General features: G+C 47.6%; 1 protein-coding gene across 1 annotated transcript; it reads right to left on the bottom strand.

Annotated features, from left to right (window-relative positions):
* Positions 1-235: 235 nt before the first annotated feature.
* LOC119659226 (larval cuticle protein 1-like) lies at positions 236-769 on the bottom strand. Its single transcript, XM_038067204.1, has one exon. The coding sequence runs from the start codon at positions 737-739 to the stop codon at positions 359-361; it is 381 nt and encodes a 126-aa protein (XP_037923132.1). The 5' UTR covers positions 740-769; the 3' UTR covers positions 236-358.
* Positions 770-21,597: the final 20,828 nt, after the last annotated feature.

Here is a 21,597-nt window from a genome sequence, read left to right as displayed (position 1 = left end):
GATGTCCTAGTAACCAAAGTGTCCACTACTGAGGAACTGAGGTCGTTGGATATCGATGGCCAGGACATAACGCACAGATTTGTTGATGGTAAGGGTCTCCTTTTAGAATACTCAAGTGTTTAAGATAAGGTGCATAGTAGGTCTTAAAAGTCCGGATCATCCAATAAAATGTAAGCACGCGCGACCCTTTGATCACTGTCCTGCTGTTGTTTTCACACTGAATTAAAGCCAAAGGTTTTCATCGACTATTAATTTTTATTTTCTTCTCTAATTCAGTCATTCGTTACTTTTCTCACTAATCAATAACACTATCATTAAAAATTAATATACAAAGGACAACAAATTGACTAGACAAAACTTAGTCTTCCTCTGGTGGAAGATTTCCAAGATTCTTGGCTGTTTCACTGATCACTTCTGGAATAGTTGAGCCCTCTGGGTTGAAACCGTGATCATCGGAGCTATATTGGATTACAACTTCCTTGCCCTCTGAGTCGATGTAACGGTATGATCCGCGAACTTGAAGGTAAGGTTCCTTGTTTGGTTCAGTGATAAGAGTTGCACTTTCCTCCCGGATTGATCCGTCAGCAGCTTCGTAAGACCAGGAATAAGATCCATCATCGAAGTTCTTCATTTCTGAGTGAAGGATCGACTTGTCCTCCTCCTTCTCGGGCTTGTCGGCTGGGGCCGCAACAGCGACTGCAACGAAGGCACAAACCAAACCAATCACTACAAACCTCATCTTGTTATCTGATACTAGAAAGGCATTTGGTAGCTGTTTTTATATGCCTGCGCCACTTTTCAGGGTTGAAGATGATGCTATTGCTCTGGTGCCACCGATTCGCCGGCTTGAACGAAACCAAACGAAATTCAAATCAGATATTTTAATGAAACGCTATAGGTCAACGTTTATTGTGGCGATAAGAGATCCACCACGTTGAGACCATTTATTGCCGAAATACATGGCACCCAAAAAAGCACGAGGCTCATTAGCATTCGCCTTATTGTTCAGGAGCTGCGAAATCCGTTAATATCAAGTTGGAGATGAGCCTGCTTCGGAGTCAAACTACTCTGCTGGAGTCAAATTGTGTTAATGTGCATAAATTATTTCGCGGCTTTTGATCCATCAATAAACCTTTGATGAGTGGTTCGATCAACTTCGAAATATTTCAAATTTTAAGAAAGACCGCGAAATTTGCATTTTATTGGTAAATTAAGTCGTTTTGATAAAAATATTAAAGATGTATTCAAACGGCACGCGATTTGATCACTTTTTGGAAAGGTGAAACCCAGCTAAAAGTAGTCAGCACCTAGGTCAATCTGTGATGACCGATGTAACTTAGAGGGCCCAAAGGGTTTCAAAAAAAAAATCCTAAAGTTTTGTCATGTTCCTAACTGTCAAAATATTCTAAACCAAGATGAGCCAAGAAAATTTGACACTCATGAAAAGTAGCCCCGTTTGGTACCGCCTTAAATATCTAAATATTAAAGAAATCTTATGAGCCCCATCGAAAAATGGCTACCCATTGAGGTTTTGAAAAGTGCAAGTTGTGACCTTCTGATGTGGTATCAAGTTGCCTCATTACCAATTCAGATTATGTCATCAACCAGTTCTTAAGAATCATAAGAAGCAGAGACTTGAGAAAGTGAACCTAAATGGAGCTATTGTTGCTGGTGGGTTTCCGGTTTTTTGAAGATTAATTGATCTTTTCTAACCTGGTTTAGTGAGGCACATATTGTGTCGGTTGTTGACATTGAAGTGGTGAATTAAACTGGGCTAAGTTGTAAATTTAACAGGATTGTCTTCAGCAATTAGTGGTTTAGTGGACCATCAATTAGCGCTAGGGTTAGACAGTACTACATATAGCTCCTACGTACTTTGGGAACTTTTTCTTTAATCTGAAACCCAAAACCCAAAACCCATTGAGGCCAATACATAATGGCACTTGGGCCCCTCTTGAACGTCGAGATTGAACGAGTGCTCGCCTCGTTCTAGCGTTCTATAGAGGCCCTCCTGTGGTGTTTGCAGCGGCCTCCGAGGGGCATCCACCCCGATGAGGACCTGGTCACACATCTCAATATTCCATGGGGGATATGTTGCATGTCGGGATGGTGGAGTCGGGCGCATCTTCGAAACCCCGTCGCTGAGCAGACGCAGAATTCCCGATTCGCTTAACCTTGCCCCGATGTCCAGTACAGGAGCGGCGTGGAGCAGTAGAGTCTCCCCGCAAACCATCTCCGCGGGACAGGCCGCGAACTCCTCTCGCTGGGCTGTACGGTGGCCGAGAAGGACGAAAGGCAAGGACCGCGACTATGACGAATCGTCGCGAGCCATTAGAGTGGCTTTCAGCGTCCGGTGCCAACGCTCCAGCATACCATTGGACTGAGGATAGTATGCAGTAGTCCTATGCAGTCTGAAGCCAAGGAGTTTTCCTACCTCCGTGAAAAGTGTAGATTCGTTTTGCACACCATGATCTGTTATGATAATAGCTGGAACCCCAAAGCGCGGAAAGTACCCTCGACAGAAGGCCTCGGCACATGATTGCGCCCTAATGTCAGACAAAGGTATTGCTTCAGGCCACCACATAAACCTGTCGATGATTCTGAGGCAAAACTCCGTGCAAGTCTCGCAAAGGTCCGATGATACCGAGATGGATGATGTGGAAGCGCTTGGTAGACCGAGGGAATACATTTGCTTCCTTTCGAACGCGCTTATTGATCTTGCTTTTCTGGCATGCCATGCACTATCTGGCCCAAAGCTCACGCCCTTGTTCATGGATGGCCAGAAATATTTTTCGGTGACTAACCGGTTCGTCGTCCTGATGCCTGAGGACCCAAGATCGTGAGAAATACTTCCCTGCAAAAATCTGATGGAATGAATGGCCTGAGTCACTTATCTGAGGTCTGGCAGAGTAAATAAGAATTTGAGCCGAATTTGTATTAAGAGTTTGCTTTCAGGCGTCTTCCTCTTAGAGGAAGACATCGACGTCGCATTAATACAGGAGCCCTGGATCGGAGGCGACCGAACCATCAAAGGGCTCCAAAGCAAATATTTTAATTTATTCCACAGCACAGGAGACGCTGATCAGGATAGACCTAGAGCATGCATTCTTGCGAGGAAGAGTCTGCACGCTTTCCTGTGTCCGGACCTGACTTCCAGTGACCTAGTCGTGGTCAAGCTGGAGCAAGCGGGGGCAGAGAACGTGTATATTTCCTTGGCTTACATGGTTCATGGCCAGAACTACAACATCTGACAAACACCATAACAACAAAGAAAGCCAACCTGCTGATAGGCTGCGACGCTAATGCAAGGCATACGCTTTGGGGCAGCTCCGAAATCAACGAAACACAGTTGAATACTCTTCTCTCTAGATCTCCCTGCAGAGGTCTCCAAGCCCTTTAGAGACCCCAGGTGGATCGACTGGAGAAAGCTTGGTTAGGTAATTAAGAACAAACTCTCCGGTGCGCAAATTGGTAGGATTGGCATGACAGACGAACTGGAGTCAAAGGTCGGGGCTCTGGAGAAGGCATTCGATACCGCCTTTAAAGTCTCATGCCCTACTAAGTACAGCAAAAAGATCCTGCCACTGTGGTGGAATCAAGATCTGTCTAGCCTCAGGAAGCTGACCAGAGAGATTAACATCTGCTACAGGCAAAAATATTGGCAGCGATACAAGGACTGCCTGAAGAAGTACAAGTCGGCCATCAGGACCGCCAAGAGACGGTCTTGGCTGGACTTGGTCAGAACATCGAAAGCACTAGTGAATCCGCGAGGCTCAGTAAGATTCTGTCCAAGGAACATAAGAACCCATCCTTCCTTAAAAAGTCGGAAGGCTCCTGCACGGAATCTTCTAGCGAAACCTTGGAGCTGCTGGTTCAAACGCACTTTCCCTCCAGCGAGGAGGACTGTGAGTCAGAACCTTGCTTGGAGGTTTTGCGGCAACCCCAGCTGTGCGTGACTATCAAATCGACAATTACCGAGGATAGGATCGGCTGGGCTATAAACAGCTTCTCCGCATACAAGTTTGCAGGCCCAGATGACATAACGCCAGTCATGCTACAGAAGCAGCATGACCGTGCCGTGGCTTGTTGAGATTTACCGGAGCTGCATCTCTTTAGGGTACGTATCGGAGTCTTGGAGGCGCGCACAAGTGGTTTTCATACCGAAAGCGGGCAGGCGCGGTCATGAGTTCGCGAAGGATTTTCGACCAATCAGCCCGACCTCTTTCGTGCTGAAGACCCTAGAACGTGTCCTGGACATTCACTTAAGGATGATTTTGGAGAGAACGTCCCAGCATGCCTACTTTAAAGGAAAATTCACAGAAACCGCCCTCTACGAGGTAATTGGCACGGTTGAGCGGTCGCTGCAGTACAAGCAGTATACCCTTGCTGCCTTCTTGGATATAGATGGAGTTTTTAACAACGTCAGTACCAACGCCATCAAGGAAGCCTTCACCGGTATTGGATTGGAGGGGTATCTCACGCATTGGTTTATATCCATGCTGAGTACCAGGATAATCCAGTTGGATCTGGGAGGCAACCACTTGAGCAGAGTTGCGAACAGAGGCACGCCCCAGGGTGGCGCCATCTCACCGGTGCTCTGGTTACTAGTAATGGACAAAATTTTACGTACATTGGACAGCAGCGGGGTGAAGGTGGTGGCGTATGCCGACGACTTGGTGATAATAGTATCAGGGATGTTTCTGTCCATTATGAGCGTTGCGAAAGGTTTGCCTGTGGGCCACAAGATGTGGACTCAGCATAAACCCAACCAAAACGCAATTGATGCTATTCTCCACGAAGACATGGATACCTGAATTCCACCTACCACGGCTGAATTAACAAAGATTGGTTCTTTCCTCTAATGTAAAGTATCTGGGTGTAATCCTGGATCCTAAGCTAAATTAGATGTTGAAGATAGAACTGAGGGTTAAGAAGGCCTGTATAGCCTTCTATGTCTGCAAGAGAACCTTTGCAAAGAAATGGAGTCTCCGGCCGAGGATGGTTCTCTAGATGTTACAGCGTTGTGCGTCCGATCCTAACGTACGGCTCTATTGTACTGTGGCAGGCTTTGAAGAAAAAATACAATAGAACGAAGCTTAATAGGATTCAAGAAACCGCGTGTGCATGTGCTACTGGGGCTTTGCAGTCCTGCCCGGCCATCAAGGCCTTGTACTCAACGACGACATCTTTCCGGCTGGTGGGGCAGTGAAATGGTGAAAGCTTACAAGCTGTGCCAAGTCAAAGAGAATTTGGGCCACTTATAACACAGCCCGATCACGAGAGCTCCTGTGTCAGACGCGTGCAAATGCATTCAAGATTATGGCGGCCTGCACGGGGCACTGGCCCATAGGGGACCATGCCGCTAGGCTCGGCATACCCTACAACTCGCATTGCCGAAACTGCAGAGAAGGAAGGGAAACCCTCATACACTTTCTCCGTGATTGCCCAGCTCTGGCTAGAGTCAGGTTGCGGACATTGGGTAAACCATTCTTTGGGGACCTCAGAGAGATTTCTATTTGCAGGGTGGGAGAGCTGCTTTCCTTCGTGAATGCTATGGGCTGGCTCTGAAGATCCGAGCCGGCTGGACTCTGCCTCCCTACTCCCAACAGTCACGGTTTTAGGAGTTTCTGGCATTAAAACGGCGCACCAAAGCGCTAATTGTGCTCCCCGGAGCGGTCACTGATACCTACCATACCTTGCTTTCAGGCTCTGAGGCTCTACGTCGTCTTCTTATGCCTCGGTGATTGCCGTATAATCGACCGAGGCGGGGACGGTAACCTTCGAAATTCGAGAAAAAGCGTCTGCAACAACATTGTCTTTACCAGACACATGTTGGATATCAGAAGTAACCTGGCTAATATAACTTAAGTGCCGAAGTTGGCGAAGGGACGCTTTGTCGGGCTTTTGTCTAAGCGAGAACGTAAAGGGTTTATGGTCCGTGAACACGTTGAACGGCCTGCCTTCAAGGGAGAAACGGGAGTATCTAATTGCAAGGTGCGCCGTGAGTAATTCACGATCATAGGCGCTGTAATTACGATGAGCTGGGATGAGCTGCTTCTAAAAGAAGTTCAATGGTGTATCAGAGGCATCGATGAACGCAGTTAGGGGTGTATCTGGCTGAGGAAATGCCGGCAGTGTTGCATCAACAAGCTGTTGGTTGACTGTCTCAAATGACGTAGACCATGCAACCTCGCGGGAGTGTTTAGTTTTGGGCCCAGACAAGCGACCCTGCGCAAGAAACGATGATAGAAATTTACCATACCCAAGAACCTTCGCAGATCCTTCACCGTGGTTGGTAGTGGAAAACTCTTAATCGCCTCAGCCTTGTCTGGGTCAGTTTGGATACCGCCAGGGGTTACTAAGTGGTCGAGAAATTTCACCTGCCTCTGAAGAAATCTGCATTTTTCAACGTTGAGTATAAGTCCGGCCTCAAGGAGACGTTAAAAAATCAACTCGAGGTGGTTCAAGTGCTCTGATTCTGAAGAGGAAGTGTCCATGTAGACGAAAACAAAAGTTCAAGTTTCGTAAGACAGAATGGATGAACCTCTGGAAAGTCTCCGCAGCGTAGCACCAGCCAAAGATCACCCTGGTGAACTCGAAAAATCAGGAAGGTGTGCAGATAGTCGTCTTCGGAATTTCTTCTAGACCAACAGGGATTCGGTGATACGTCTAGGCTTGATTCAATGTGGTAAAAACACGGAAATTCAGACGGGAGTGTTCAAAATCATGGATGGGATATCGGCCTGGAACTGTCTGAGCATTCAAACGCCTATAATCTCCACATGGCTGCCATTCGCTGTTTAGCTTAGCCGTCAAATAAAGTGGAGAGTACCACAGCTATTGGAAGGCCTGCAGATATCCTGTTTCATCAAATCTTCAAAGGTTCTGGGGTGAAAGTGGACGCACCTTTGAAAAGATTGGAGAGCCGATAGTATTGATGTGGTGCTGCACATCGTGCTTCACCAGCTGGGAGATACTACTTTCTGTAGTAATCTTGCGATACTTTCTGAGGAGTGGCTGGCAATGTCCTCGAAAATTAAAGAAAGAGTGTCATTTTGGCAGGTAGAAATCTTCCCTGATCTATGTAATGAGTTTGCGGGGTATATCAATGTCCTGTTCTGCAAGTCCACCAGCAGCCCATAGTGACCCAAGAAGTCCGCCCTCATATCCGCCAGAATGAAACGCCATGAAAACGTTCGACGCAGTCCGAGACTCACGTCCACCTGCATATAGTCATAGGTGCTAATGGGAGATGAGTTCGCGGTCGCCAGACGTAAATTCTGCGAAAATAGGGTGTTCGAATGGGGTACAGGGAGAAGCGACACATCAGCGCTCGTGTCGATCAGGAAGCAACGTCTGTTTAGGGGGTCGAAAATTGTAAGGCGACGTGGTACTGCGGTTCGGGTATCTATTGCCGAGGTACCCAGCGAGTCTAGTTTTTTGTTGCGTTAAACGTGCATCTGGTGGTACATTTAGTCGCTTGAGCTCCGTATTTACGATGGTACCAACAAACTGTCGAGGCCAATGAGGGTCCCGGTGTACGACTACCTGAACGCCCTTTTCGGGGAAGCAGACCTCGACCGTAATTGTGATCGAGATCTATCTCCCGAAAGCAAAGTACCAACCGTCACAGCGAGCTTGGTAATTTCGTCAGCCAATGTTGCCACCATTGACTTGAGGTCCCCCATTTCCCGAGTTGTGTCTCGGAAAACTTCCGCGAGCAGGGGGTGCGTATACACCTCATATATTTGATCGGCCGTGGTGGACAACACCTCCAGCGATCCCGAGTTCGCGCAGGCCAAGATGGCGCGGGAGTTCTCCGGAATATGCTCATTTCACGAAGCAACTGGTTGGGAGTACGGGTACCTAGCGACAACTCATTCAGCTGGTGTTTGAGTTTTGCCCCCTCACTCACTGAAAAGCGGAAAGAACGAAAGGACAGGGCGACAGAACACCGGAGCGAAAATGGCTGTGGCCCGAGACGAATTTGCATCCTCCGACGAAGGACGGTCTGGCATAGACCGGAGGGAAATTTCAACCGACCGTAGGCGCGTGTCATGGGTTGCAGATAATGACATGACCCACCGGGTCAGCTACGAATATCGCAAGTTAATCTTGTAAATAAGTAGCCGCGGACAAGCAGAACGTTTCCCTTTGTGTTCGTCCTCCCTTACCGATTCTTCCCGTTCAGGGGGAGTAAACCTCCTTAACAAATCCGTAATCCGGGGTGAGGGGATCGACGCGCCTATCGGAAGAATTGCAGTGACGTTACACTGTATTTCAGCCGCTCCCCTCCAAACACCTTCCCTACCTTTGGAGGTAACCACGGGGTATTGCAACATTGGGGCTCTGTTGCAGGGTTGATTGCCTCCCCAATACTCGTGGGAATAACATTGGGGAAAACAATTTAAATTCTTTTAATGGGACTCCAGGGACACGAAGACAGTACCCAACACGGTTAAGGGTCGTTCAACAACATCAGAGCGGCTCTTCGCCCTTGGATGTTTTGGCGGTTATGCTGTCAACCACCAGGAACGGGAGACCTAGGCGTCGTATGGTTTGGACGAACCAACTTAACGAATTTATCGTCCGCGCCTATTACCGTGTCACGGATTTGGAACGGAATCCATCAGGGTACAGACATCGACTACATGACGCGTTCATAACCCGATTTCCGGAGCTAAGTCATGTTCCGGAAAAGAACGTCGTCAACCAGTACCGGGTGATAGTGAATAACAACCGAGTTGCCTTATCAACTAGGCAACAAATCTTCCAAGAGGTTTCACTTGAGCTCGGGTTGGAGTCATCAAATTACCGCACTGGTCAAAGGAGTAACACAACTACTCCACCTGTAAGGCACTCCATGAATCCAGTAGTCAGGAGAAGCTTAGTAACTGGGGATGTCGACCCAATTTATAATGAGGCTTTGACCGCATTCCAGGTCGCATTCACAGAGTATGCTGAGATTGGCCCAGACGCTAGGCCAAAGATCCCAAAACTGAAGTTTACTTCGGCAACTACTAACATCATTACTGCCGTTGACAGAATTTTGGCTGATCGTTTGGCTAGCGAGATTACTGCTACAGAGGTTCACAGCCTGATCTGCGTTGCAGCTGCTACGGTTACTCGTCTCCATAACCAACATCTTAGAGCGAATAACAGAGGTATGCGCAGAAGGACTTTACCGTTCTGGGTGTTTCGACTCAACAAAAGAGTCGAAAAGTTGAGAAAGGAGATTGGTCGTGTGACGCAAGCCCTCCTTGGAAATCCATCACCAAGAGTGCACAGATGCGTTGCGAACATCATTGGAAACTACCATCTGTCCAATGATATGCCAATCGAAGAAATCCTCGAGGTGCTGAAGCAGAAACTTGCGGTATGCTCCAATCGCATCCGTAGGTATCGAAAAAGCTTTCGGCGAAGGACAAACAACACCTTGTTCTTCCAGAACCAACGGGGATTCTACAAAAATCTCACCAACTCAGATAGGGAAAGTAACCTCGATCTGGATCAGGCAGAAGACTTCTGCCGTTGCAATTTAGAAGCAGCGTGGCTCCCACACCTTATGCGTTCATGCGAGGCTCTCCCCGAAATGACCATGCCTGATGTAACTGAAGTCGACGTTGAAGCAGCCCTTGACAAGGCAGGTAACTGGAAGGCGCCAGGAGTTGACAAGATTCACAACTTCTGGCTGAAGCACTCACAGGATATTGGCAAATCAATTTAATCAGATGATTGCCGATCCTGATTTAGTTCCACCATTTTTCACCAAGGGGATAACTTTCCTCATCCCCAAGGAACAGGGTATCTCTTGCCCTTCAAAATGTCGACCAATTACTTGTCTTCCTACCATCTACAAGGTCTTCACTTCAGTTCTGTGCGCGAACATCTCAAAACATCTTGATGTTCATAAATTGATAGCTGAGGAGCAAAAAGGATGCGCAAAAGGCTCCCGAGGCTACAAAGAACAGCTTATAATCGATACGGTAGCTGTAAAGCAGGCTGTCCATCAGAAACGAAATATCTCGACAGCCTATATCGATTATAAATCAGCCTTTGACTCCATATCACATTCGTGGTTACTACAAGTGTTACGCTTGTATAAAATCAACCCGAATGTCGTTCTTCTTCTGAGAACATTAATGAAGAATTGGAGCACAAAGCTATCGATATTCTCACAAGCATCAGGAGAGATACCAATCAGGCGTGGCATTTTCCAAAGCGACTCTCTAAGCCCACTGTGGTTTTGTTTGGCTTTGAATCCGCTATCCCATTTTTTGCATGAAAGCAAATACGGGTTCCAAGTCAAGCATGGCATATTGTCGAAATGTACATTAAGCGGTTTAATGTACATTGACGACATCAAACTGTATGCCAAAGACGAGAACCAACTTCGCTCCTTGCTGGACATCACCATCCAGTTCAGCAGGGATATCGGTATGCAGTTGGGTTTGGAAAAATGTCGCATAAAAGCAATTGTTCGGGGAAAACACACCGACAACGAAGGATACAGCCAAAATAACATCTGAATTGAGGGTATGGATTCGGACCACGTCTACAAATACCTCGGCATATTGCAAGCAACAACACCTGCTGTGGCAATAATCAAATCTAAGTTGTTGGGGGAATTTGAGCGGCGTCTGGATCTTGTCCTTAAAACTGAGCTGTACGGGAAAAACAAAATCGGCAATCAACACCTTCGCCATTCCCGTCCTTCAATTCTCCGAATTGATCAGCAACTTTTTACGCGTTGTGACATCTCTTAATTACTAGAAAATGTCCGTCCTCCTGTCAAACGATAGACTGGCGCTTTCCACTTCGCGAAAAAAATATGTTAATTGCAAACTGGTGTCTTTTATAGCATTTGTAAACCCTCTAATCCGCTTCACACATTTTCAATATTTTTCACCGGAGCTCATAACAAGTCAACATTTAACTCCTTTTATTGCTATCCACCCCAAAAAACCATAATGTGCTCATCACTGTGGTTAACAGTCCCTCGCATATTTTTTAGTTGCATCTCGGTGGGGATGCTTTTGTTAATATTCTAGGGCAGTGTTGTGGCGGCACATTGGAGGCGCGAACCTGACCGCCCCTGTGAATTCACCTCTGCCACCGCATTCAATGGCCGAAGAAACAGCAGACAGTCTGACACGAGACTGGGGTGACAAATGTCAAGAATGACATTTGGACACTCGAGCCCTGTCCGTCAACCAGTCAAGGTTGATAAGAATAAAGTTTTTCAAAAGTTAATTTATTCAATTAATGAAATAGTAAATCCGTGATAAGTAGTGAAACTTTTTGCAAATAAAGTGTCTCCAAAAGAAGAAACGTTTCTTGTAGTTTATTGAGGGAAAGTCAGTACCCCAAACTAACATGAGAATTACTTTTAATTTCTTTACCAATTATGCGTTTTTCATAGTCACTGAACACGCCTATATTTGTAAGTTTTCTTGGGGAACAGAAATGAGGGGATTGAACTTATTTTGATGTCTTAAAAAAATTCTCGTCCTATCCTAGTAGAGGAAAGGAACTGCATTTTGAAAAGTACTGCAATTGTTCTCATTTTACTAAATACCCCAACCTTGCATTTGCATTCTTATCTCTTAGATGGCGCTGAAACGAGTTAGTAGGTATTTTATTTCTCCAGTAGAGCTTTCCCGTTCAAGTAACCATTTATTTGGCTTCTGGAAATAAAAGCATCTTGGAAGCTTTTTACAGTATGTGCTATAAGAACGTTTTATTTGTAAATTGTGTATTGGGAGAGCTGCCATATACTGACATGCATATAGGTATGAATTATAAGCTCAAGTCTAAAATAAGTGCCTTCATGAAAATTTACTCAAGTTAAATGCTTTGCAATTAATCTGGTCAATGTGTTCAATTGAAAAAGGGATTATTTTATGTTAAATACCCAGAAACATTCAAATCGCTCCATAGTCGGTTGCTTAAGCATTTTTTAGAATCTTTTCTTGGCAATAAAAAAGAAATACAGTTTGAATTTTTCATCGGCGAGACTAATGACCAGGAGGGGAGAGCAAATGAGGTTTTTATTACCTCCGCGATTCCAAGTAGAGTAAGTATAAATATAAATAAATTCCAAGTAGAGTAAGTATAAATAGAATAAATAGAACGATTTTGGATTTCTTTCCTCACTCTCCCTCAAAACCAAACTTCAACCTCTCCTACTCCCATCCAACCGTACAGTCCCTAATGAATTCATCGACCTGACAGTTCGACAATACACCGAAGCAGTTCGGCAAGTATGTGACGAACTGATCCCTTCCCGTCCCTTAAATTACCGCAACCTGATCACCCTTCCCGACGATATCCTATCCGACATCCAATTCAAAAAGACCCTCAGGCGGAGATTATTTAGGAATAGATACTCTCCGCAATCCTCCCACCTCCTCACCGAAATCCGCGAACTGGTCAAGTCCATTCGCGAACGAATCCTCACCCTATATTCCCAATATCTCCACAACCGCCTCTCCAACACTGAGCTGAACCTTGGTACATACAGGGAACTCAGAAAGACCTGCCCGCGTTTGGGCAAATCAGTCCAACAAAACGCGATCCTTCCCCAAAACATCTCACCCACAGAAAAAGTGAACGTCCTCGCTGACCACTTGCTTCAAGCTCACCACTGCATCCTCCACTTCCGTGAACCAAGTTTCGATAACGAGGTAAACGGAAAGATCTCCCAACTTCTAACCCACCCTTCCTATCTCATTCCCCAACCCGCACAAAATCCCTTCACCCATGCCCTCGCCGACCCAAGTCAGCGAGAGAATATCCTCTCCATCCACTTTGTCAGTCCAGACTCCGTCAGGACGACCATCGCTGCCTCCAAAAGCAAGAAATCGGTTGGGCTTGACAAAATCCCCTCCATCGTCCTTAAGAAAGCATTGCCCCCATTATGTCCTCCATCATCAACCACTGCCTTATCAACGCCCACTTCCCAACAGATTGGAAGAGTGCTCGAATTGTTCCTATCCCCAAAAAAGCCAAAATCCGCTAAATCCCGATAGCTACAGGCCTATTTCAATCCTCTCATCCTCCGCCGAAATTTTCGAGCGGACCATCAAACTCATCATCGACGAGCATTGTGACTCCAACCAATCAATCCCACAATTCCAATTCGCCAACCGCCCCAAAAATTCAGTCGAGCATGCACTACTCGTGCTCAAATCAGACGTCCTTCTCGGCCTCAACAGGAACGCACCGACCATAGCCTGTCTCCTCGACATAAAGAAGGTTTTCGACTCCGTATGGCAATACGGACTCGAATACAAGCTTTCTGAAGTCCTCCAGTTCCATCCGCACCTCTGCAAGCTAATTCTTAGCTTTCTTGATGGGCGGAAATCCCAAGTCCAACTCCGTGAACACCTCTCCTCCCCATATTCTAGCCCGGCTGGCATCTCTCAGGGGTCAGTCCTCTCCGCTACCCTCTTTTCCCTGTTCACCGCAGACCTTCCTAAACCAAGTCCACACCCAAATCCAATCCGAATCCTCCAATACGCGGATGATCTCATTCTCTACACCTCCACCAGAAACATCCCTGCCGGTGAAGCCCACCTGAATTCCTTTTTGGACGAGCTCTACCGGTATTTCACCCGCTGGAAACTGTCCCTAAACCCGCAAAAATGCGAAACCATCGTATTCCGCGGTACCGCGAGGATGACACCGAAAATGAGGAACGACATTTAAACCCTATCCCTGAAGATCCACAACGACACCATCCCAACCGTCAAAGAATTCACCTACCTTGGGGTGACAATCAATTCCCGCCTATCCCACGTCCCACATATCACGAAGGCACTGGACCGTGCAACAGGTGCCTTCAAATCCCTCTACACAATCCTAAAATACACTAGCCCAACACCTCAGAAAATCAAGCTGTTTTGTTACAAACATCTTATCCGTCCCCTCCTCGTTTTCGGCTTCATCTTCTGGTCCGACGCTTCCCCCCACCAAATCGAACGACCCCGCTGCAAAGAGCACAGAATCCTCCGCCACTGTACGAATATCTACAAGAATGAAGACTGCTCCAAATACATCTCCAACAAGATCCTCTACGACTCCTCTCAAATACCCCGCATTGACGCCGTCCTAGCCCGTCATGCCCTCAAATTCCTAGAAAAATCCATATCCTACCCAAATCCACTTATCTCTCAGGCCATGCAGATGGAGATCGTCGAAAAGAATCTTCTACGAACTCATCTGTTCCCTCAAATCCTATTATCTCCCCAGTCCCGTAACCTCCTTTTCGACCCCGGCGGTAGAGTAATCTTCTACAACGGGATTTACTCCTCATCCCAATTTTCATAACCTACCCATCCTTAGCGCCACTCCTAGCTTCCTTTCTCAAACCCCTCCCGCATGCCCCCCATCCCAACCCACATCCTAGTTCCTTCCCCGCCCGCCCGCTTTTATAAAAAAAATTAACGAGTTTGCCAAAGACCTGCCAGGGGCAGTGAAGTAACGAAGAAAGAAAAGAAACGGGAATCAGATACTTGCAGCAAGGACACAACATCGATAGAAGGTTATCATTACCTTCTGGGTTTTTGCAATTTTGCCAGCTCCAGTGTGAGTACGGCCGTCATGAAAACCCTTTTCAGGGAGCAGGTTTTGACTCTCGCACGCAGCTTTCTAGGTGATGCGGTTGCTAATATTTCAGTGCTTCCTTGAGTTAGCCTACTGCTCATCTTCTAGTGGCTTAGGGAAACTGTAAACTACCTCCGACATCGGATCGACGAATACCGTTCAATGCCACTTCGAGGGTAGGTACCAATATTCGCAAGTATGAGAAACTTGTTTCATTAGATCAATTGAGAAGATCTGCAAGGGCTAAAAAGGAGTATAAAACTGCAATCCCTTGGACTCTTGACTGCTGATTACTGCATCATTGCTGCAGGCGACCTTAATGGTCATGTAAGCGAAAAGACAGACGGCAACAGATGCCATGGGGGAAAGGGTTTGGAGCGCGCAAAGAGGGTGGCGAGTGATATTGTTGACAATCACGACCTTGTTCTTGTGGATACATGGTTCATCAAACGATTGGGTCAACTTCCTACATTTTATAGTGGAAACAGTAAAACATACATCGGCTATATTCTCATAAGAAAGCCTATGAGATGAATGCGCCTCAACATCGGCCTTGATTGCTGTCCTGAAAACTAAGTTACCGATAAAAGCGCGTGGAAAACCCACTGGCCCGCCGCATACTAAAGAAGAATTGATTCTACTTACGCGATTACCAACTATTACGAATGTAGAAGAATTATGGAACCAAATTAAAAACACGATTTAAAAAGGGGCCTATGTCACCTTCGAGGTCATCAAGCGATTCATCATCAAACGAGGAACTTGGCTTTGGAATGACGATATCGAAATGATAGTCCATGAGAAGAAACGCCTCTACCATAAGTCTTTCGATGATAAAACGCTGACTAAATTCAGTCCAGCTGGGAAGCAAAGAAGGCGATCGCTATTATCCCAGCAGTCCATTACAGATTACAGATGTTTACGATAGACTAGATATCGATAGGTTAGGATAACGAACACTTCTGCTGCATTAATGACAAGAACGATATTTGACTCATAGATAGACGATCGCGATGAATAGTTGGCGAGAATATTTCAAACAGATTTCAACGGGAGGATTTGTTTCTCCTCTATTTCCATAAACACTGCCGATTGAGGTCAAGGAAGCAAAACGAATGAAAAAAGCCAAGAACTGGGACCTAAAACGGTAGCTCAGTGAGTTCTTCAGTGGGGCTATTGAGGAAGGCGGAATACTATCTGATTGGCAACAAAGCACCGAAGTTCCAATATGAAAATGAAAAGCAATCCAGCAGAATGTTGAAATTGCCGTGCGATCCGATTGCTTTTCCATAGTATGCGGATTTTTGAACCCATTCTTAACCACCGTATTCGGAAGCAACTGTCGCCCTTAGCCTTCCTCGCTAACATACTTTCTAAAAACAAAATTCCGCAGCCCAACCTAACGAAGCAAGAATTCTGTGGACTGCAGGAATTAAACCGAAATGCCAAGAGTTACCCAGAGAGGCTTAGGAATCATCTTAGAGTCTCTCCTGAGGGTGCTAAGAGGGAGCATAGCACTGGGGTATATACCAAGGGCATGGAGACGGGCAAAAGTGGTCTTTATTCCGAAAGCGGGTAAAAAGGATCCTTTTCACCCTAAATCTTTCAGACCAATTTGCCTAACATCGTTCGCAGTCAAAACGGTGGAGAAGGTCGTAAACAGCTATATTAGAACTAACGTTCCAAAGCGTAATCCCTTATATCACTGTCAGCACGCTTATTGGGCAGGACTGAAACTGCTCTGTATCAGCTGACAGATGTACTACGGGATGCCATAGAAACAAAAGAAGTAGCACTGTGTGCGTTTTTGTATATCGAAGGAGCATTCGACAACACATCACACACGGAGATACAAGATGCACTGAGTCGCAAAGGATTGGGAAACACCCTGGCATTCTGGATGGGTAAAATGCTAGAAAGCATGCAAATAGAAGTACCGACAGGTACAAACTCAATTGTCATGAACACTTCTCAAGGTTGTCCGGAGGGCAGGGTACTATCGCTATTTATGTGGAGTATGGTAGTGGACGAACTCCTGGACGTGCTAAGAAATACTGGAATACAGGTCCAGAGTTACGCGGACAACATTGTTGTAATTTGTAGGGGTAAATATGAGGATACCCTATCTGATAGAATCCAAACTAGTCTAAGGGTAACTAGTGCCTGGTGTAGGAAGGTGGGACTACGCACCATGGTACCATTCACTAGGAGACGTAGGCTTGACCACCTGAGAGCCAGAAGGTTACATAACATGGATGTGAAACGAGAAACGGAGGTCAAATCTTCAGCAATTATGCAAGACCAAAAATTACTCTAGAAGACACATGTCGGAAAACTTCGAGGGCTCTGATGACTTGTAGGGCCGTAGCAAGAAAAAATTGGGATTGCAGGCTGAAGATACTACTTTGGATATATACTGCAGTAGTAAGGCCAATGATTACCTACGGGGCGGTAATCTGGGCAGAAAGAACCGAAGCCAACATACAACCCAGGGAATTATACAAACTCGAAAGACTGAGGACATGCCCAACGGCATCTCTGGAGGTCCTTCTGGGATTAACCCCTCTCCATATGTATATACAAATGCAGGCAAGGAGGGCAATATTTAAGATGGCCGGGAGTATCAGTGAGGCGAGGAGCTGCTTAAACCAAAGGAAGATTAATATTCTTTCTAGGTGGTATCCCGAATTACTGATACCAAGGGATAACATGACAATGAGGTTTCACTTTGGTAAGAAGTTTGAAACATGTTGGAGTAACAAGGCAAACTGGCGGAGCGTGGCTGGGACATACGGCTTAAACCAGCAACCGATTAGTTGGTACACTGACGGATCCCTCACAGCAGAGAGAGCGGGTGCCGGTGTCATTGGTCCAAGGAAAATGTACTTGGAGTCAATGGGTAAGTACACTAGCATATTCCAGGCGGAAATATACGCAATAGATAGATGTGACTCCTCCAAAGCAACTACAGGGGGCAGAACATTTTTTTTTGTTGGGAGTAGGATAGGTGAATGCGTTTACGCACAGAGTGGTGGACTCCCGCAACAGCACGCTGGCGGACTACCAGCTAAACACCTCCCTGTCATCAGAGAACTAGCCTAGAACCGTTTGACACATTACTTCGGGCTAGCCCTCCCGCTCTCCCGGCTTTGGGAGCCTTCAAGTCAGGGAATTCCTTTCACCAACGGGAGGGGAGGGGAGGAAGGGAGTTGCTAGTTCAGGGAACGCCTTACCGTCCGATCCCTCTGCCGGTCGAGTTCAATCTTCTTCGTAGTAAGAAGAGCCCGAACATAATGCGCAATACGATTCCAGCTGCCAGCGCTCTTCAGCATCTCTCTGACAATGTTGTCTGGAGAGAGCTCCCCTGTGTCTGCATAAAGCTGCTGGCGGAGGCCGTCCCACCTCTCGCAAGAGAAAAAGGTGTGTTCAGCGTCATCCGCCACTCTATTGCAGAACACACAATCAGGAGATCGCGCTTTCCCAACCCTGTGCAGGTAAGACTGAAAACCTCCATGCCCACTTAGAAGTTGGATAAGGAAGTAATCAATCTCACCGTGCTTTCTGTTCAACCATGGGTCTAACTTGTCGATGAACCGCGCAGTCCACTTGCCCCTTGGCTCATTTTGCCAAGAAAGTTGCCACTCGTTAAGGGTGCGTTGGCGTTCTTCACGGGCAACCACTTCTCTTAAGTTTTCGCCCTTACGGCGATAGATAGCTTTGCGCTCCTTTGCAAGGAGGGCAACGGGGATCACTCCCGCAATCACCATCACAGCCGGTTCGGAGACGGTGCGATAGGCAGACGCCACTCGCAAAGTTCCCCATCTCTGCAATTGAACGAGGCGTTTACGATGCACCCCCTTGTCAAAGGCATTAGCCCATACCTCCGCACCATAGAGAAGGACGGACTGCGTTGCTCCCATGAGGAGACGTCCTAGGGCCGCCCACATTCGCCATTAGCCGACTCAAGGCCGCGACTCCTGTTGCAGCCCTGTCCGCGGCTGCTTTGATTTGCTCGAAGAAGCTCATCTTCGAGTCAAGCATTAAACCAAGGTATTTAATCACTGACTTTATAGTCAACTCGCCGATCGATATGGGACGCAAGGTCGGGATTCTCCTTCTGGTCAGGATGACTACTTCGGTTTTTTCCAGCGCAAGGTTGAAACCGTGAGTAGTCATCCATCCGCTTACCCGCCGCATCAATATGCCAAGTCTGCTTTGCGCCTGTTCAACAGTGCGTCCGGCAACAAGTGCCGCAACGTCGTCTGCATAACCGACCAGGCGCGACTCTTCGGGCATATCGAGCCTCAGCAGACTATCGTAGGAAGCGTTCCAGAGGCCCGGCCCTAGGATGGATCCCTGCGCTACTCCCGACGTGATTTCCATCCTCCTCTGGCCCTCCAGCGTCTCATAGAACAGGTAGCGGTCTTTCAGATAATCCCTCAATATCCGCAAGAGATAGCTTGGCACGTGAAAGGAGTTCTCTAGTGTGCCTAGCATATCTGTCCATCTTACGGAATTGAAGGCATTTCTGACATCAAGCGTTATGAGGAGCACTATCCTTCGAGATCGGCGGCTGTGTGCCCCGGCTCGATTAAACGCATCTACGACCTCCATAACAGCATCACTGTAGATTTCCCTGTTCTAAACCCGAACTGCCTTGCGGATAAGTCCCCGGCAGAACGGATCGCTTCAGCGAGTCTACCCCTGATGAGCTTCTCGAGCACTTTTCCGGCCGTGTCAAGCATACACAGCGGTCGGTATGCAGACGGGAGCTCCGGGTCTCCTTTACCCTCACTGATCAACGCGAGTCTGGCCATTTTCCAGCGACAAGGAAAAATGCCCTCCTTCAAGCACGCGTTGAACGCTTCGAGCAGCAATTCTGGCCGTTGGCGGAACACCAGTTTGTAAACTTCCGTCGGGATGCCATCAGGACCTGGCGCCTTCCTGTTTTTCATAGTGAGAACCGCTTCTTCGAGTTCTTCCATTGTGAAAAGGGGGCAATCCACGAAGCTTTCCGCGCTATTTACATCAACCCGTACAGGGTGTCTGGGGAACAACGGCCGCACAATGGGGTCCATCTGGTCGGTGCTAAATATGCAGGGCTTTCGCAGAGCCCCGATTTTCCGAGTGACAAGCTTATAGCCAAGTCCCCACGGGTCATCATTCACCTCATTAACAAGATTTTGCCAGCCGCGAGCTTTGCTTTTATTTATAGCGCTGCGGAGTCTCCATTTTGCTGATCTGTATTGTGCCTTTATGGCACATGCCTCCTCGTTGGCGTACAAACGTTGTGCCAAACGGCGGAGCTTATGACACTCCTTCCGTAGGTCGGCAATTTCCGCCGTCCACCAGTACATAGAAGGTTTATCGCGCCTGGGGCCTCTCCGGGGCATGGAAGCCTCACACGCCGTCGTTATCAGATTCATCATTGAATTTACGACGGTGTCAGCTGCGACATCACCACCCCCCGGAGTGCCCCCCAGCGCGGCCCTACCGGCTCCAAGAGCTTCGACGAACCTTCCGATGTTCACCTTCGCGACATTCCACACGCAGGGGGAACGTCGTGTTGGTGCTCGCCGGCAAGCAGCGTCAAACACTTCGAACGCAATGTACTGATGATCACTTGCCGAGAAGTCTTCTAGGACTCGCCACCCGTCCACCGATGATGACAGAGATTCCGACGCAAAAGTGATGTGAGGAATGCTTCCTTCACAACCTGGGCGCCGAAACGTTGGCGTGGATCCGGTGTTTAAAACTACAAGCCCGGTTCTGGCAGCCATTTCCGGCATCCGTTTTTCTCTGGAGTCTGACTGAGGCATGCCCCATTCAAGAGCCCTGGCATTAAAATCACCGCCAACCAGGATTCGTCCCTCCGTGCTCGAAACGGCGTCCTCCAGAGCATCAAGCCGGCGCAGAAAGTTCGGAATCGACTCATTCGGCGTCAGGTAAACGCTAAAAAACGTTATCCCTAAACACCGGATCCAGACAAATTCGTCCCCCCGGCCTTCGGCAAGAACACGAAGTCGAACGTCGTCCCGAACCCAGATGGCAGCGGTGCCGGATAAGTCGAGATACCATGAGGACGGGTCCTTGTGTCGGTATTGCTCGCTAATCAGCACTAGATCAGCATTTACTTCCGCAGCGAACTGTGCTACCACTCCGGTGCATGTTAATTTGCAAAATGCGGATCATGGCGTTCGCACCCTAGCCCTCTCCAATTCCGCCCTGAAGATCGGACACCGTCCCGAGCCCGCAGTGTGTGCGACGCTTTCGCCAGACGCGCCACGATCCCTGCAGAGAACACAACTCTCGCTTTCCTTACAAGTCTTCGCTTGATGACCCGCTTGGCCGCATCTCCGGCATGCTGTCCTCCTGTCCGGACCCTTGCAAGCTGCTGACGTATGTCCATAGTTCAGACACCTGTAGTACTTGGTGGGAACTATCCGCATTCTTACCCTGCATACTACCTATCCGATTTTGATTCTCCCGCTGTTAAGGAGTTTCCTCACATATTGCTCGGGGACATCCACCACGGCGAGCTTTTGGCCTCGAGCATTGACAGAAGTAATTAATACCTACCCGAGCATTGGTCACCTCTGGACATTCACGCTTTAGCGCCTCCTCTACTTCGGCCTTTTCTGTGAGGCAGTCAAGATCCCGTATTTCTAGAGAGCACATGGGTTCTAGGCTGGAAACAAGAGCCTTCTCCCCCAATAGCCCCTTGACCGCTTCGCAGAACGTGCTCTTGTTGGTGGTCTATGGGCCCAGTTCGACGAGAACTCCACCACTCCTCGTTTTCCGTATCGAAGACACCTCTGCTCCGTTCTCCTCGGGTTTCATCCTGTAGCGGATTTCACTAAGGACTTCCGCAAATGTCATGCCTTCCGTTGGCTTAATGAGCAGAGCCGACGGTCTAGTTCTTCTTCGTTTCTTCGTTTTTTCCGCTACTGGCTTTGGGTTGGCAGCCTCCTTGTTTTTGGACAGACGTGT

This window comes from Hermetia illucens, chromosome 1 (genome assembly GCF_905115235.1).
Source record: "Hermetia illucens chromosome 1, iHerIll2.2.curated.20191125, whole genome shotgun sequence".
Taxonomy (NCBI): Eukaryota; Metazoa; Arthropoda; class Insecta; order Diptera; family Stratiomyidae; genus Hermetia; species Hermetia illucens.
Note: the sequence above shows the minus strand (reverse complement) of the source record. Positions and strands in the feature narration are given on the sequence as shown.

What these genes read in the sequence shown, in the direction of transcription:
- LOC119659226 (XM_038067204.1), bottom strand. Translation starts at nt 739, where the DNA reads ATGAGGTTTGTAGTGATTGGTTTGGTTTGTGCCTTCGTTGCAGTCGCT.